This window comes from Peromyscus maniculatus, chromosome 3 (assembly GCF_049852395.1).
Source record: "Peromyscus maniculatus bairdii isolate BWxNUB_F1_BW_parent chromosome 3, HU_Pman_BW_mat_3.1, whole genome shotgun sequence".
NCBI classification, from domain to species: domain Eukaryota; kingdom Metazoa; phylum Chordata; class Mammalia; order Rodentia; family Cricetidae; genus Peromyscus; species Peromyscus maniculatus.
Window position 1 is genome coordinate 66447564 of NC_134854.1, and position 15044 is coordinate 66462607.

The 15044-nt window shown below is 52.7% G+C and overlaps 1 protein-coding gene and 1 long non-coding RNA gene across 4 annotated transcripts in view; one reads left to right on the forward strand and one right to left on the reverse strand.

The window, feature by feature from the left end:
- Positions 1-15044, reverse strand: part of Smarcd3 (SWI/SNF related BAF chromatin remodeling complex subunit D3) — a 32223-nt gene that overhangs the window by 11529 nt on the left and 5650 nt on the right. Inside the window, exon 1 of one of the 3 annotated variants that reach the window (XM_076566700.1) lies at positions 8715-8747. The exons of 1 other annotated variant lie outside the window; for it this stretch is intronic. In XM_076566700.1, coding sequence (XP_076422815.1) covers positions 8715-8732 — 18 coding nt within the window. In that variant the 5' untranslated portion in view covers positions 8733-8747. Of the gene's footprint in view, positions 1-2153; positions 2290-8714; positions 8748-15044 lie in introns of those variants that run through there. One more of the 3 variants, XM_015988161.3, reaches the window with a different exon arrangement.
- On the forward strand, positions 619-6067 carry LOC143272334 (uncharacterized). Its single transcript, XR_013049806.1, has 2 exons — positions 619-820; positions 2858-6067. It is a non-coding gene; the product is annotated as an uncharacterized LOC143272334 (long non-coding RNA).

The following is a 15044-nucleotide window of genomic DNA, read 5'->3' on the forward strand; positions in this document are numbered from 1 at the left end:
TGAGGTAGCTGAGAGATTGCAGCCGTGGTCTTGGTGGTGAAGGAGGATTGTGGGAGGTGATTTCACCAAGGGCTGAGTGGTACCAATACTAGGGAGATGGAGAGCACCAGTCAGGTCCATAGATACGGCCCTTCTGGAGCCACCCCTTTAGGGGTATCATTACGCTGCACAGACGGCAGCTATGGGTACACAATCCCAAACACACACCTAAGGGCACACATCTATCAAACCGCCACAGGGACAAGGAGCCACACGGATTTGCACATACAGGCACATCTTGACCTCCCCCACCGAGATGCTGGATTCAAAAGCTAGCAGACACATTAGCATGCTCTTCTAACAGGTCCGGTGGGGGGCTCGTGGCCAGGGAGCCCTTCTCACAAAGGCCAGGATTCCCACCAGCTCAGTGCCACCAGGGCGCTGGGCAGCGACATGCCGCCCACAGTGCCTGCAGAGAGCCCGGACTTCTTCCAACCCCGACAGAGCGCAGGCCACACCCGGGCAGGCCTAGAGCGAGTCTGGGGCCAGGGGAGGGCGGCTTGCCCGGCGGCCCGGAGCCGGAGTCCCCCCTGTCGTCCCCCCATCTCTCCTTCCCTCGCAGAAGCACGACCAGCACCAAATGGCAAAGCGCCGCTCCCCGCGCAGGGAGCGCTACGCCGCGGCCCGCGGGACGGACCGGCCGCCTCGCCCCCCACCGTGCGGAGCGAGCGGGCCGCAGCCGGTGCACTGGGGGCCCGGACCGCCGGCCTGCACCGCCCTCCCTCCGCCCGCACCGGTCCCCAGCCCGAGCATGCGCGCTGCGGCCTCCCTCCCGGTGAAGGTCAGCCCAGGGCCCAGCTGCAGGACTCCACGGCGGCCAGGGGAGGCGGAGAAGGGAGGAGGGATGCGGGAAAGAGACTTAACTCCTTCTCTGCGGGAAGATGGCCACCTAGCCCCAGCCCGAGCTCAGAGTCTTGTGCTCCCTCCCTCGGTGGAGGTCCCGATTGGGGACCAGGAAGAGGGGGGGAGTTGAGGAGAGGGTGGGGAAGGGGGAATGGAAGGCTGGAGGAAGAGAAGGGAAGCTGGCTGGGAGAGGAAGGGAGGGGGGGGGAGAGGAACAAAGGAGAGAAGAGGGAGAAAGGACAGCTTGCCAGAGAGACCCCTTTCTCTTGTGAGCTTTCCCTACATCCCAGCAGTAAAACTTCCCTCAGAGGAATACAATCACCCTGATTTTATCGGGGCGCGGGGGGCGGGGGTTGCAGTGTAAAGAGGGATCGTTTGGAGTTCTCGGGGCCAGGACTCCTCCTGATTTTTGTGACCTGGCCCATCCCTAACCTAAGCCCACACCCTTCTCCTTTGGTCACTAAATCCTGGGACATGTCAGGGGACCCAGAGTCTGATGACTAAGCTCCAAGTCCCCTGGGAACTCTGGCTAGAACTTAGAGCCAGGCCCAGTCTCTAGAAATGGTAGGAGAGGCCTCTGAGACCCCAAAGCCTCCATTCCTACCCCACCTGAGAGACTCTGATACAGTCCTGGGGGATCCCTCACAGGGGTCCCCCTGCCTGAGGAGCTGTGTGCCTCCCTGTTAGTGTCAGGACGCATCTGGGCCAGCACACAGCCTGCTGCTATGAAGGGGGCTGTCTCTGTGTAACTTTGCCTTTCTGTGTTTTGCATGCATGTACACACACACACACACACACACACACACACACACACACACTTGCACGGCAAATATGAACGAACAACAAAAAAAAAAAAACAAAGAAAAAAATAGGACACCAAAATAGTTTTGTGACCTTGGATGAGTTGCTGTTATCTGCCTGCTCCTGCTTCCTCAGAAGTAACAGGAGAGACTTGACCCAGGGAGTCCAGGGCCTTTCCTGCTCAGAGACCCAGAGATTCCACAGACAGAAAAGAACTGAGGCAGAGGAGAGGGAAGGGTGGGGAGGAAGGGGGCAGAGAGACCCGGAGACGCAGCTCCACAGCCAGTGGGTGCTGCTCTCAGAGAGGCCTGAGCTGCTGTCGGCCACCCCTCGGTGACGTCCTCGGGGACACCGGCCTCCCTCCTTCCTTTCCTCAGAGTCACTCTCTGCCCCTTGCCACACCTCATCTGTGCCCTCAACACCACGGACCACCACGCCACGGGCCCCCTGCCATGAGGGAAAGACCTTACCGTGGGGTCCCCAGGGTCCTGCGCCGTGGGCAGGTACATGATAAAGGTTAGCTGAACGCACAGTCCTCCTTCCTCTCTGCCTGCGTGGATTTGTTCGGTCTAATGGGATGCTCCTTGACACCCCTCCCACCCCCACACACACCGCACACACAATGATCTGCAAACACGGGGAGCTGAGGCTGCTGCTGCTGGTCGCAGGAGGAGCGCGAGCCGGCCTCTGGGGCTCCGAGCATCCCGCTGGCCCAGGGGGAAGGCGCGCTTTGGATTCACAGCCAGGTTTCTTTCATCCCCCCTCAAGGCCTCCATTAATTAGGTGGTCTCTTGGAGCAGGTCACTCTGAATAGCTTAAGGCACTGTAAAAAATAAAAAATAAAAAGGAACCACCCAGGCTAGGTGCCCATTTCTCTGAGGATCTGGCAGGTGTTGGGGGGGGGCTTGTTTCTGTGGGGTGCTAGCCCACGGCACCCCAGTGTGGCTCTGCCTGTAGGCAGGATTGCATTAGTGATTGAATTAGGCAGTACCCTGGGAAGAAAGGATATGTCAAACAGAGTCACCCCACCTCCGCCTTGATCAACACCTCACAGGTTTGGCTAGTCTAGGGCTTAGATAGGAGAAGACTTGGGACCAAATTGCAGGGGAGGTGGGGGGCATGGCCTGGATTTGGACACACAAAGCTGCAAGCTTTCTCCTCTTCTCTTCTGTAGCTTGGAGCCAATGGAGGCACCCTGGGCCCCTTTAGTGGGGCAGGGCAGCCCATCATCCCCACTACAGCCTCTCTCACCCTCTGAAGCCTCCCTCTGTCGGCCTCACAAAGTATCCGAATGCCTGATGCTCTAAGGGGGTCCACCGCTTCATGTCCCAGACTTCTGGGCTGTTTGACCAGTCTGCAGGGGCTAGGGCAGTCCTCAGTGTTGCTGAGAAGCTGAGGGCTCAGATTCAGGAAGAAGCCCCTTGGTTTCCTGGAGGTTTGCTGATGTCCTCAATCCTAACTGTGTCCCTAGGAATGTCCTTGTCCTCCCTGGAGAAAGGCCTGTCCTCATCTCTGGCCAGGATGCCATCGGGTGTCCCACTCTCCCCTGCTGAACTCTGGGAATGCAGGGGAGGAGATGCAGAGTGATGGGAACTGAACCCAGGGCCTCGTGTATGTTAAACCAATTCTCTCCCACGTGGCATGCCACGCTGCCGGTCAACTTTATTCTGGAACATGTACCATTTTAAGCTTCCTTGACTCTGCTCCTTGACTATCTTCCTTCCTACCATCCACGTTCCTGTCTCTGCCGAACCCTTCCTGCCGGCACACAGCAGTAGTGTTTCCCCATCTGCACCTCCTCACCCTCCTTCTCGAAGCTGTACAAACTTCTCAAGAGTATATCTGCATTTGCCCTCTTTACTTCTCCTTGAACTCAAATCCCAGTGGATGCACATCCCGCTGAGAGTGTCCCCGTCAGGGACACCAGCGGCCTCCACACTGTCCAACGCCACCATCGATCCCCAGGCCGTGTCTTGCTGAGCATACTACAGTGTTTGACCAAGGTACAAACTGCCTCCTCCTCTGCTGCCCTCCTGCCTCCAGGATGCTCTTCCTCAGGCTCCTCCTCTGTCCTGCTCCTCCCGGTCCATCTCAATATTGGGGAACCGAGAGAGGAAGGGCTCAGCTCCTAAAGTCCTCCATCAGGTCTCACCTACTGGTACCACTACCTCCTGAAGGTCTGTTCTTACTAGGTACCAGGTGTTGACCTCGGAAGTTTTCCCATAACCCAGGCCTCTCCCCCAGACTTCAGACTGCTATATCTAATTGTTGACTCAGCATTTCCGCTGGGTAAGGCTCCTATCTGAGTTATCTCAGTCTTATCTCAGTGATAACAACACACCTTCCATTTGCATGGAACGTCTTCTCTGTTGACCTGCAGGGTCCTCACAGATACCTCAGGCGCCTGTCTGAGAGGATTTCTAATCTAAAGATAAGGAGAATGGTGACTTACCAAAGTCACTGTGTGGTTACAGACTGGGCCTGCACATCAGATCTGATATGGAGGTCCTTGGGTCTCCCCCTCATCCCAAGCTGCCTCCCCAGAATCTCCTGTGGAGACACATCTGTCCAGGAGTCACAGAGTCACACACTGGTATTCCCACCTTTCCACACACTGCCTTGTTAATGAAGGATGCCAGAGGGCTGGGAGATGGCTTAATAAGTACAATACTTCCCAAGCAAATACGAAGATCTGGGTTCGGATCCCCAGAACATGCATTAAAAACCTGGGCCCAGTAAAGTACATCTGTAACCCCAGCATTCGGGAAGCAGAGATGGACAGATTCCTTGAGCTAGCTGGCCAGCTAGTCTAGGCAATCAGTGAGCTCCTTGTTCACGGAGAGACTCGGTCTCAATCATAAGTGGGGAACAATAGAGAAAGACACCCGACTTCAACCTCTGCCTCCACACACGAATGAACAGGTGAGTTCCGTTACTTGTACAACCAGAGCACACCACAAACATACATGCACACAAAACACATACACATGCAAACCCTACACACACACACACACACACACACACACACACAGTGCACAATCCTGCATGAAAGAAATCAAGACTCCTGGAAGCCTGTGTGTTACAGCTGATTTACCTCCAATTATCTCTTAAACACTACCCCCAAACTCAAGCACATTGTTTCAAACATTGGGAATATAAATCTTCAAAGAGTTACCACCGAGTAAGTGTCTAAGATAAATGTCAATGCACTTATGGCGGTCTCCTTAGTTCCTGTGTAAAAATCTCGGTTACATTTGGAACAAGCCCCTTGCTCTGTGGCTCTTCCTGGATTATGGCTGGACATATGTGTGCATCTGTGTAACATGAGGAAGCATGTGCGTGAATCATCATGGTCACACATCTCCCTGCCCCTCACCTTAGGGCTGCTATGCCTCAGAAGTTCATTGCCCTCAGGGCACACCACCTCATCCTGTCTTCCCAGCACCACTTGGTAATCATGAGCTTGGGAAATTCAGAGGCTCTACCCTGGCCCTCAAGAAGTGATGTGCATGGCAAGAGGCTGGCTATGTGGAACAGACTATGGATCTCTCTCTCTTTCTCTCCCTCCCTCCTTCCCTCTCCCCTTCTCCCCCTCCGTGTGTGTGTGTGTGTGTGTGTGTGTGTGTGTGTGTGTGTGTGTGTGTGTGTGTACTGCATATTCATGTGCATGGGTATATATGTCTATGCAGGTGTGCATGCCTGTGGAGGCCAGAAGCCAACCTCAGGTGTCATTCCTCAGGACCTGTGTATCTTGATTTTTTTTAAATCATCTGGAGCTTACTGATTAGTCTAAGCCGGCAGGCTAGCAAGCCCCAGAGAGGGGTCTATCTCTCTCCCCAGGATTGTGTGTGCTATGATGTCCAGGCTTTTTACATGAGCTAGGGATCAGTTTGGGACCCTCAGGCAGGCACTGTAGTAAGCACTTTACCAAATAAGCTCTCACCATGGTTTCCTAGATTTCTTGTGGATCCTGCAAAAGAATATAGGGGTGAAAAGCAATAGGGACTGTGTGGCATGTCCATGACCAAGGGTCTCACAGTCAAAGCTGGGTTCTGCATCTCCTTGTATCTCCACACAGTACAGTCTGTGAGTGAGCAGAAATAAGTGTTCCTGGGCTCAAAGGCTTTGGTGGCAGCTAAGCAGTCTTCCTGTGGGCAGAGGGAGGAAACAGGCTAGGCCCGTCTTCAGCGCCTAGACCGGCTTGGTATCCCACCCCTGACTTTTGCAAACCTTTGTAAGTGGCAGCTGTTCTCCTTGGAGAAGGGCAGAGTGCCCTTCTCTATGAGATGCTGTCAGCCTTGCTCCTAGAACTGGCCCTTGCCTTGGCTACTCTGATCTGGCTTTGGGGGTCAGGGCTTTGACAGCCTGTCCCCACTGCCCTGTCCTGTCCTGTCATCCTTTATGGCCCATCCACTGCCCTGGTTGAAGTCCCTGCAGGTAACATGGTGTGATGTTCTGAGCTGAGGCTGTACAACATGTTTTCTCGACTTTGGTACCATTGACATTTGGGGCAGGGCGACAGGCATGGCCTCTTTAGTACTGAGCTCTACCTCCTGCTCCGGAGTGACTTATTGTGGTGGCTCTCCTACGCACTGCAGGATGTTTGAAGCATCCCTGGCCTACAGCATCTTCTACTAGACTCTTTCTCTGGGAAGATCAACAAACACAGCCAAACACTGTCCCCTGTCTCTGGAAGGAGGGGCTGCCCCAGGGTGAGAACCTCAGCTCTACAGTCATGTCTTGGGGTCACATCTGGCTCAGCACTGAGTTCTTTGACACCCCTGAGCCTCATTTTCCTTATCTGCAACACAGGGAGCCCTGTCTTGACTCACAGGGGCTGAGGTTACAGAGAGGTCCAATGCTTTACCCCACGCATAGCTACTCTCCTGGTCCCCCAGTGTCATTGCCCTCCTGGGCTGCCTCTACCTCACACTGCAGGCCCAGCCGATCCTGCTGCTGGCTGACCCCTGCTAGGGCACAGTGGCAGCAAAAGACCCCCAGAGCCCTCCAGCTGTTGGGAAGGAGAGTGGGAAGGCTACGATGCAAATGCCCTGGAGGGAGCATGTGAGACATTGGCCAGGGCCCCTAGAAAATAGCCAGGCAATTACTCAGAATGACTAATTACGCTAGGCTCTGTGATCCCTGGGGAGTTTGGACTCTTCCCAAATCCCTGGACGCATCCCAGCAGAGAACAGCCTAGGGCTACACCAGTGTGCAGATGGGTCACAACATGGGAAGCCTGCAGCCTACCACTTGAGAGGAGGCTGTGCCTACGGGCTGCTGGGAGGAGAGGGACTCTCAGGAGCTACACAGAAGTGTATGCCCTGGGCATGAACCTCAGACAAACCCACAAGACCAACTGGCCAAGATCTGAGTGGGGGCAGACACACGGTGAGCAAGTGTCCGTGCTGTAGAAGCACATCCCCCCCGCCATGCCCCTGGGGACCCCCAAAGTCCTTGAATAGACAAGACGGGTGGAGAGCTTAATGCCAGGAGCCTGTTCAGACTCTGCAGAGGGAACAGGGAGGCAGCACCCAGAGAGGTGAGGCACAGAAGCCATCTTGGGTGATCTGTGCAGAGCCATGAACTAGATGTGGAAAAAGCCTCCTTTGGATAAGGTAAGCGTGGGTGCCATGGTTCTGGGGCACAAAGAGAGGTAGCCTTCTTTGGGAGAGGCACCTTGAGGCTCAGGCTTTATCTTGCTGAGGGTCCATGGAACGATGGGATGGGAACAGATGGCAGGTGTCCAGAGAGCTTGGTCAGGACTCAACTAGTAAGAATCACAGCTGACACTCGGGCATCTGCTGAGTCAGGAGTGGAGCCCGCCTCTAGTTTGTTTTTGTTTCAGGTGACCCCAGCAGGCTGAGAAGTCTCTATGAGGCTGAGACTGACCTTGAACTTCTGATTTTCCTGCCTCTACCTCCTGAGTGCTGGGATTACAGGTGTGCGCCATCGAGCCTGTTTTTATAGTGCTGGGGCTTGAGTCTGGGGCTTTGTTGCTGCTAGGTAAGTATTGTACCGGCTGAGCTGGAGGCCTCCTCTGCCTCCCGTCGGCATTGCAGTCCTAGGCTACAGGCAGATAGGAGTGGGAGGAGGGAGTGAAGATGTCCTCAAGTATTCAATTAGAAAACAAACTCAGGCCGGGCAGTGGTGGCACACGTCTTTAATCCCAGCCCTTGGGAAGCAGAGCCAGGCAGATCTCTGTGAGTTCAAGGCCAGCTTAGTCTACAGAGTGAGTTCCAGGAAAGGCTCCAAAGCTATACAGAGAAACCCTGTCTCGAAAAACCAAAAAAATAAAATAAAATAAAATAAAATAAAATAAAATAAAATACAATAAATAAAAAAGAAAAAAAAGAAAAGAAAAGAAAGAAAACAAACTGAGGGGGTAGAGGTAGGAAAATCAGGGGTACAACGCTAACCTCGGCTATAGAGCAAGTTCTATGACTGGGCTACATGGGACCCAGCTTCATAACTGCAGTTTCAAACCTGAGTGAGAGCCTGAGACCAGAAGCCACGCATCCCTGCATTCACACAGCCCTCTCCCCACCCCGGCTGCCAGTGGCCGCTGCAGCAGCTCACAAACATTCCATGTCCCACGAAGCCGTGTGTCTGTTTCCCAAGTACTACCTCCAAGAAGATCCAGGCTCCCCTCCCTTGTAGCTACATCGCCAGGCCAGCACCAGGGCCCAGCATCTCCCATGTTTTTCTGTCGTCATTAACGTCCTCTTCTCTGCCACCCTCACACCCACTGCAGGGTTAGAGTCAGGGTTCTGTCTCTTCATGACCCTCCAAGCCCATCTGCATCATCTGCCTATTACCAGTCTTGGCTTGGGCACCCCCCATTTCTCCCCTGGACCCAGTTCTTCACCCCATCTCTCTTCAGCTTCTTTCCTACCCCATGGCCAGATCAATACTGTAAAAGGTGTGTCTAGGAACACAGTACATCCTTTTTAAGACCTGACAATGGTTTCCATCACACTAACAAAATCCAAATTCCTTGTCCAGTTCTCAAACTCATTGAGCCCCATTACCTCAGGGCCTTTGCACATGCATGATCAGCTCTTTCGGGTTGGAAGCCACACTCCTGAAGACAAATTTGGTTCCTGCACAGCGGAGCTGGTATCATCAGCTCCGGCCTTGAGGCAGTGCCCCGGAAGGGCAGGAGTGGTGGCCACCAGGAGGGTGGAGGAGCGTACCTGTACAGCCTGTCCCAAAGCCCAAGGCACGTGAGGGTGAGGGGGTCTGCAATGGAGTTTCCAGGACAGTCCACAGCCTGGGCTGGCAACAGTGGGAGCTCCTAGGGTACAACGAAACTGTTATCCCCTAAGTGGCCCTCAGTGAGCCAACCCTCCCAGCCCCCGTGACCAGGGGGTGGCCTGAGTACATGGAGCTGTGTCCCCAGCTCTCCTGGAGGCAGCAGTATGGTTGGCTGCAGTGTCTGAGCTGGGGACACATCAGGCAGGACAGCACAGAATGCCAGGGTAACTGGTGTCACCTGAGGTTCTGTATGTTCCCCTATGGAGCCAGGCAGGCGGCCAGGGGCTCATCCTCCAGCACCTCAGTAAGAGCAGTGTGTTCACCTGTCCCCCGGGGCCTTGGTTCCCAGAGATTTGAGCCCAAATCACCTCCCCCAAGGTAGCAGCCACCTCAAGATCTTCTTTCTGCAGGCACAGCCCCAAACACTGAAGGCAGCCATTGCAGTCCCCTCCCATGTGTGGGTTGAATGGTGAACCCCTCCTTCTGGACATGTCCAGTACATCAGAATGTGAACTTAGAAAGAGATTCTACAGGACTGGAGAAATGGCTCAGCCATTAAGAGCACTGGTTGCTCTTCCAGAAGATCTGGGTTCAATTCCCAGCACCCACATGGCAGCTTACAACCGTCTGTAACTCCAGTTCCAGGAGACCTAACACCCTCACACAGACATACATGCAGGTAGAAAGGTAGAACATCAATGTGAATAAAATAATTTTAAAAAGAAAGAAAGGAAGAGACTCTATGGAGTAACCTCGGGTCACAGGTGAGGCCCTGACCCACTGTGACCAGTGTGCTCCAGGAAAGGGAAACAGGCTCAGGGCAATGTGCACAGAGCAGAGTGAAGAGACACAGGGGGAAGCGGCCTGGAGCCTCATCTGCTCTCAAGCTGGCAGTCTGGTGCAGGCCCAGCAGCTGTGGCACACCAGTTCACTCATACTGTCCTTTGGCACTTCTGTGGCTAGCTCCTGAGACACACTGCCAGTCCATTTGTGACCCTGACCTGGACCTGAGCATGGTGTCTATTCTCTGGAAGGCATTGAATGTGACGCCTTAGACATGTGCCTTCCAAAAGTGCATCCTGTGGCAGCACCTCAACGTGCACACTGAATCTGAGTATTCCACAGAAGTGTGCAATCACATGACTCTCTCTAAGCTTTGATTTCTTCAGCTTGGGAACGGGCACACCACCACCTTGCCTGGGTCAGTGTGAACAGCACAAGGGCCTGAGATGGCATGAGAACATTGTCTGCAGGCCACAGGGACATCACCGTGGCAGCTTTTCATGCCTGGTACTCACGAATCCCATAACCCCACATGCCTTGACCCCTCACACCCTTCCTCCTTCCACTGTGCCTAGACACACGCCCACTCCATGCTTGTGAAGCAGTCCCTCGGACTGAGAGATAGAAACTTTTGGTTATTCCTGCCAATATGTATCTTGGGAGAATCAGCTCATTGCTAGACTGGCTGGGAGCCTCTGGGTTCCAGGATTGATAACTAACAGTCACCATCTCCAGCTGTGTGGCGTTCAGAAGTCTGGGGAATGTGGCCATTGTCTTCATCTAAATCTTTGCTCATCTAAATCTTTACACTTGGTATTGAAAAGGGCCAGAAGTTGGAGAAAGCCTCTTTACAGACTTCTCTATGCCTACTGAGCTTCGTTTTCAAGTATTTTTTTAATATAAACATGTGATTTAAACAGGGTCTTATTTTGTAGTCCAGGCTAACCTTGAACTTTTTTTGTTTTGTTTTTTTAGACAGGGTCTCCCTGTGTAGTCCTAGCACGAGACTAACTATGTACACCAGGTTGACCCGGAACTAACAGAGATCTGCATGCCTGTGCCTCCTTAGTTCTGGGAGTTAGCCTTGAACTCTTGATCTTCCTGCCTTAGTTTCCCCAAATAGAATTACAGGTATGTGCCACCATGGCCAGATCATATTAATTCTTAGCAAACATATTGATAATAGTAACATCCAGCCAGTGTCATGCTTGAGTCCTGTCTCAGCTCTGGGGGGACTATTTGTGCCGCTGTAACCAGCAAAGGACACAGAGCAGGCTCAATGACCCCCTTCTCTGCTTAGGGCCAATGGTTACATAGTCTCCAGTCCACCACCGCATCCATCCAGCCCTCCTTATGTATCATACCCTAACTAACTGAGAGATGCTTGTCAACCACCTCCAAATGGACATGCACTTCTGGGTGGAGGGTAGCCTCTGAGACAGCTGGTTTGGATTCTAGGCTGAGAGAGGGAAGGCAGGTGGCAGGGCCAGGGGGTGAGTGTTGCTCTGGCCACACAACGTCTTTCAAAAAATTATTTTTGTATATATGTATGCATGCATGCATGCATGTGCATCTGTGTGTGTCTACGTGAATGCATGGGCATATGTGTGCAAGTGTGTACACAGAGATCAGAAGGGGGCATCAGGTGTCCTCCATTACTCTCCATCTATTCTTTTTTTTTTTTAATTTTAAGATTTATTTATTTATTATGTATACAGTGTTCTGTTTTTCATGTATCCCCACAGGCCAGAAGAGGGCACCAGATCTCATTACAGATGGTAGTGAGCCACCATGTGGGTGATGGGAATTGAACTCAGGACCTCTGGAAGAACAGCCAGTGTTCTTAACCGCTGAGCCATCTCTCCAGCCCTCTCCATCTACTCTTTTGAGGCAGGATCTCTCCCTGAACCTGGGACTTGATTGTTCTTGGCTAGGCTGGAAGCTAGTCAGCTCCAGTGATCCCCTTGTCTCCCTCTCTCAGAGCTGGGAGTACAGGCATTCATGGGCTTATGTGAGTACTGGGATCTGAGTCGGGTCCTCATGACCGAGCAGCCAAAACTCTCAACTGCTGAGCCATCTCTCCAGATCTCACACTATGTCCTATACTTCTCTTTGGTGCCACCCCCAAAGCCTGGGAGGGTTCATGGGAAAAGTTAGGTCTCTAGAGTCTCTTACAAATTTAGTGACCTGGTTGGTCCCTGAAGTCAACCAGTCCACATGGAAACAACCAGAGCGAGCCGAGGAAGAGCTGTCCCTTTCAGAGGGGCTGGTCCTTCTCAAGGGACACATTCTCAATTCTCCATATTGCCTCCACATTCCTCGTTTTAGGGATTGCAACCCAAATGGCCCTAGGGGCCCAGCTATGACTGTAAGAGGGTGGCATGGGCTTTGTAAAGTGAGACGATAAATAACGATAAATAACGTTTGGCCTTGAGCCTCAGTGCCGTAAAAGAGGAGGGCTGGGGTGGAGAGGGGCTATACAAAGGGTGGCTGTTTGCCCTTTTGAGGACCAGCAGGGTTTGGGCATAGCATGGCTCTGAGGGCCGGATGTGGTGGAGACACCCTAGCTGGGACTCTTGCCCTGGCCCCTGGGAAAATGACTTAGATTTCTGAGCCTCGGTGTAATTGTCTTAAAAGGGATGGCCATTCTTACCACATTCACACCATAGTGTTTCGAGGCTCAATTAAACCAGGAAACATTTTTAAAACCACCAAGGAAGTCAAGCAACAGCGGCTGCTGTTGCCCACCCGCCCCCTGAGCTCTACTTCCTGCATGTGCCTCGGTGCCCAGCTCCCAGGGTCTGTGTGCTGCCAAGGAAACAGGCAGGCGCTGGGGCATCTCCAAAGCTGGGCCACTGCCCCCTGGAGGGGTTGCTTTCAAGTGTCTCAGGTGCCTGGGGCCATAACTTAGTTGGTAGAGAGCTTGCACGATATGCACAAGGCTCTGGGTTCAAACCCGAGCTGTGTAAAGCGTGACCATAATGCCAGCATTCAGGAGGTAGAGGCCAGCCGATCAGAAGTTCAATGCCATTCTCAGCTACACATCAAGCTGAGACCAGCGTAGGCTACGTGAAACCCTGGTTCAAAAATGATATCTCAGCATTTTCTTCTGAATTAAGAGTCCTAATAGGACAGTGGTAAAGAGGGGAAACTGAGTCAAGAGAAGGCCAAAAATGACAGTGATGTTCCCTGAAAGACTGGAGTAAGTTAAAAGGAAAACTATCTGGGGACTAGGGATGTGACTCAGTGGTAGAGTGCTTGTCTGTAGTATGCTCAAGACCCCAGCTCCAATTCCTAGGACCACAAGCAGGACAAAGAAAACCTCTATGAAAGGCAAGAAAGGAGTCCTCTCCAATGCGCAGAGTGAATGGACTGGGAGGTGTTGGCTATGGAGATAGACTACACTAAGATCAAACCCTACCAGAGCTCAGGTACCGGACAGGGGAGACGCCAAGCTGACCAGTGGTGCAATGAAGATACCATGAACAGATGTTGGCACCTGGAAGCAAGGGAGCTGGTGCTCCAGGGCTTACAGACGACACCTTCAGAAAGCATGGCTGAATATTTATTCTAACCCACGTGGTTACCGGGGTGCTCCCAGCTCTAGTTTCATGCAGAGTGTTCTGCACTCATGCACTGAGCCCTTACAGAAAGAAAGGCTTTGTGGTCAATTTTGCAGACACTTGCATTTGGAGAACTAATGCCCCCTTGTGTGTGTGTGTGTGTGTGTGTGTGTGTGTGTGTGTGTGTGTGTGTGTGTGTGTTAACTTACTATATAGTATATGCTAGCCTTGCACTCAAGACAATCCTCCTGCCTCAGCTCCCCATGTATGGGCTGAAGGTATGCATCGCCATGCCCAGCTCAGGAGGCGATAGTCATCTTCTGCCACAAGTCTGTCCAGCCTTCAGGGGCCTCTCCAGAAGGGCAGAACCAATTGTTCCTCAGAGGAGACAGGGTACATAGGAGAGCTGTGCGCAGGGCCTGGGAGCCGAAAAGGTCTACTCTGCAATCCCGGAGGTCCAGGCCAAAGTCAGAGGGAAGGAAACCCTCCATCCCCACAGTAACACTTGAACATGAGTCTGACTGTGGAGAGCCATCTGATGGTGAGAGCTGCAGGAGGCAGACCGGTTCTTAGAGCCAAGAGCACATGAATGGACAGTGGGGGGTCACCAGGCAAGGCAGGGCCGCTATGAGGCCACCTGTACCCAGAGGGACCTCACTCAGCTCCTCTGAGTCAAGGCTTCCTCTGCCTCACCCCCCACTGTCCCATTCATCTGCTCCTCATCCCAGGAATGCTTTTCCTACTCTGCAGAAGAGCACCATGCTAAGTGGAGCTCTGCGTTTTCTTCAGCAGAGTCTGAGTGAGACAAGGGTGGTGATAAAGTAGGGGTTACAGGGAAAACTGAAGCAACAAAACACAAACAAACCCCGCAAATACACACGGTAGAGCCCATCTCTTAGGAGCACTACAGCTAAAGATTGAAGTTTTAGCAGGTGCTATGAGACTTAAGTAGGACTTCCCTCCTAATCAGGGATGGGAGTAAGTCTCTCTCAGAGTGATAGGCAACCAAATGCAATTAATTGACCAGGGCAAGAGATCGAGGAAAGTCATGGAGGCGGAAGGAATAGCAGGGAATGGCAATCTGAGGTCATCCTGGGCTATGTGGACCCTGCCTCAAGGGGCAAAAAGAAGCAGCTGAAACGGGGATATAAGTGGAAAATAAAAGTCAACAAAAGGGGCTAGAGAGGCTGGGTGGTGGCGGCGGCGGCGAATGCCTTTAGTCCCAGCACTCGGGAGGCAGAGCCAGGAGATCTCTGTGAGTTCGAGGCCAGCCTGGGCTACAGAGCAAGATCCAGGACAGGCACCAAAACTACAAAGAAACCCTGTCTCAAAAAACCAAAACGAAAAGGGGGTGGGGGTGGCTAAAGAGCTGGCTCAGCAGTTATTACTGTTGCTCTTGCAGAGGACCTGGGTTCAGTCTCCAATGTCCACCTGGTGGGTCACAACCATCTATAACTCCAGTCCCAGGGGTTCCAACATACTCTTCTGGCCTCCGTGTGTACCAGGCACGCACAGAGTGCTTATACTTACATACATACACACATACATGCAAGCAAAACACTCACACACATAAAAATAAATAAATCTAAAAAAATGTTTTTAAAGCCAATAAAAGGGCATGGTGACTGTCCTAAAGGACAGATAAGGAAGGGGATGGTATGACAAAGGTCATTCCCATGTCCAGCAGCGTGAATGGCCCCACTACCACGGCCAAGGGGACCCTCCCCTCTTCATATTTCACAAGGGAATTTCCATTCT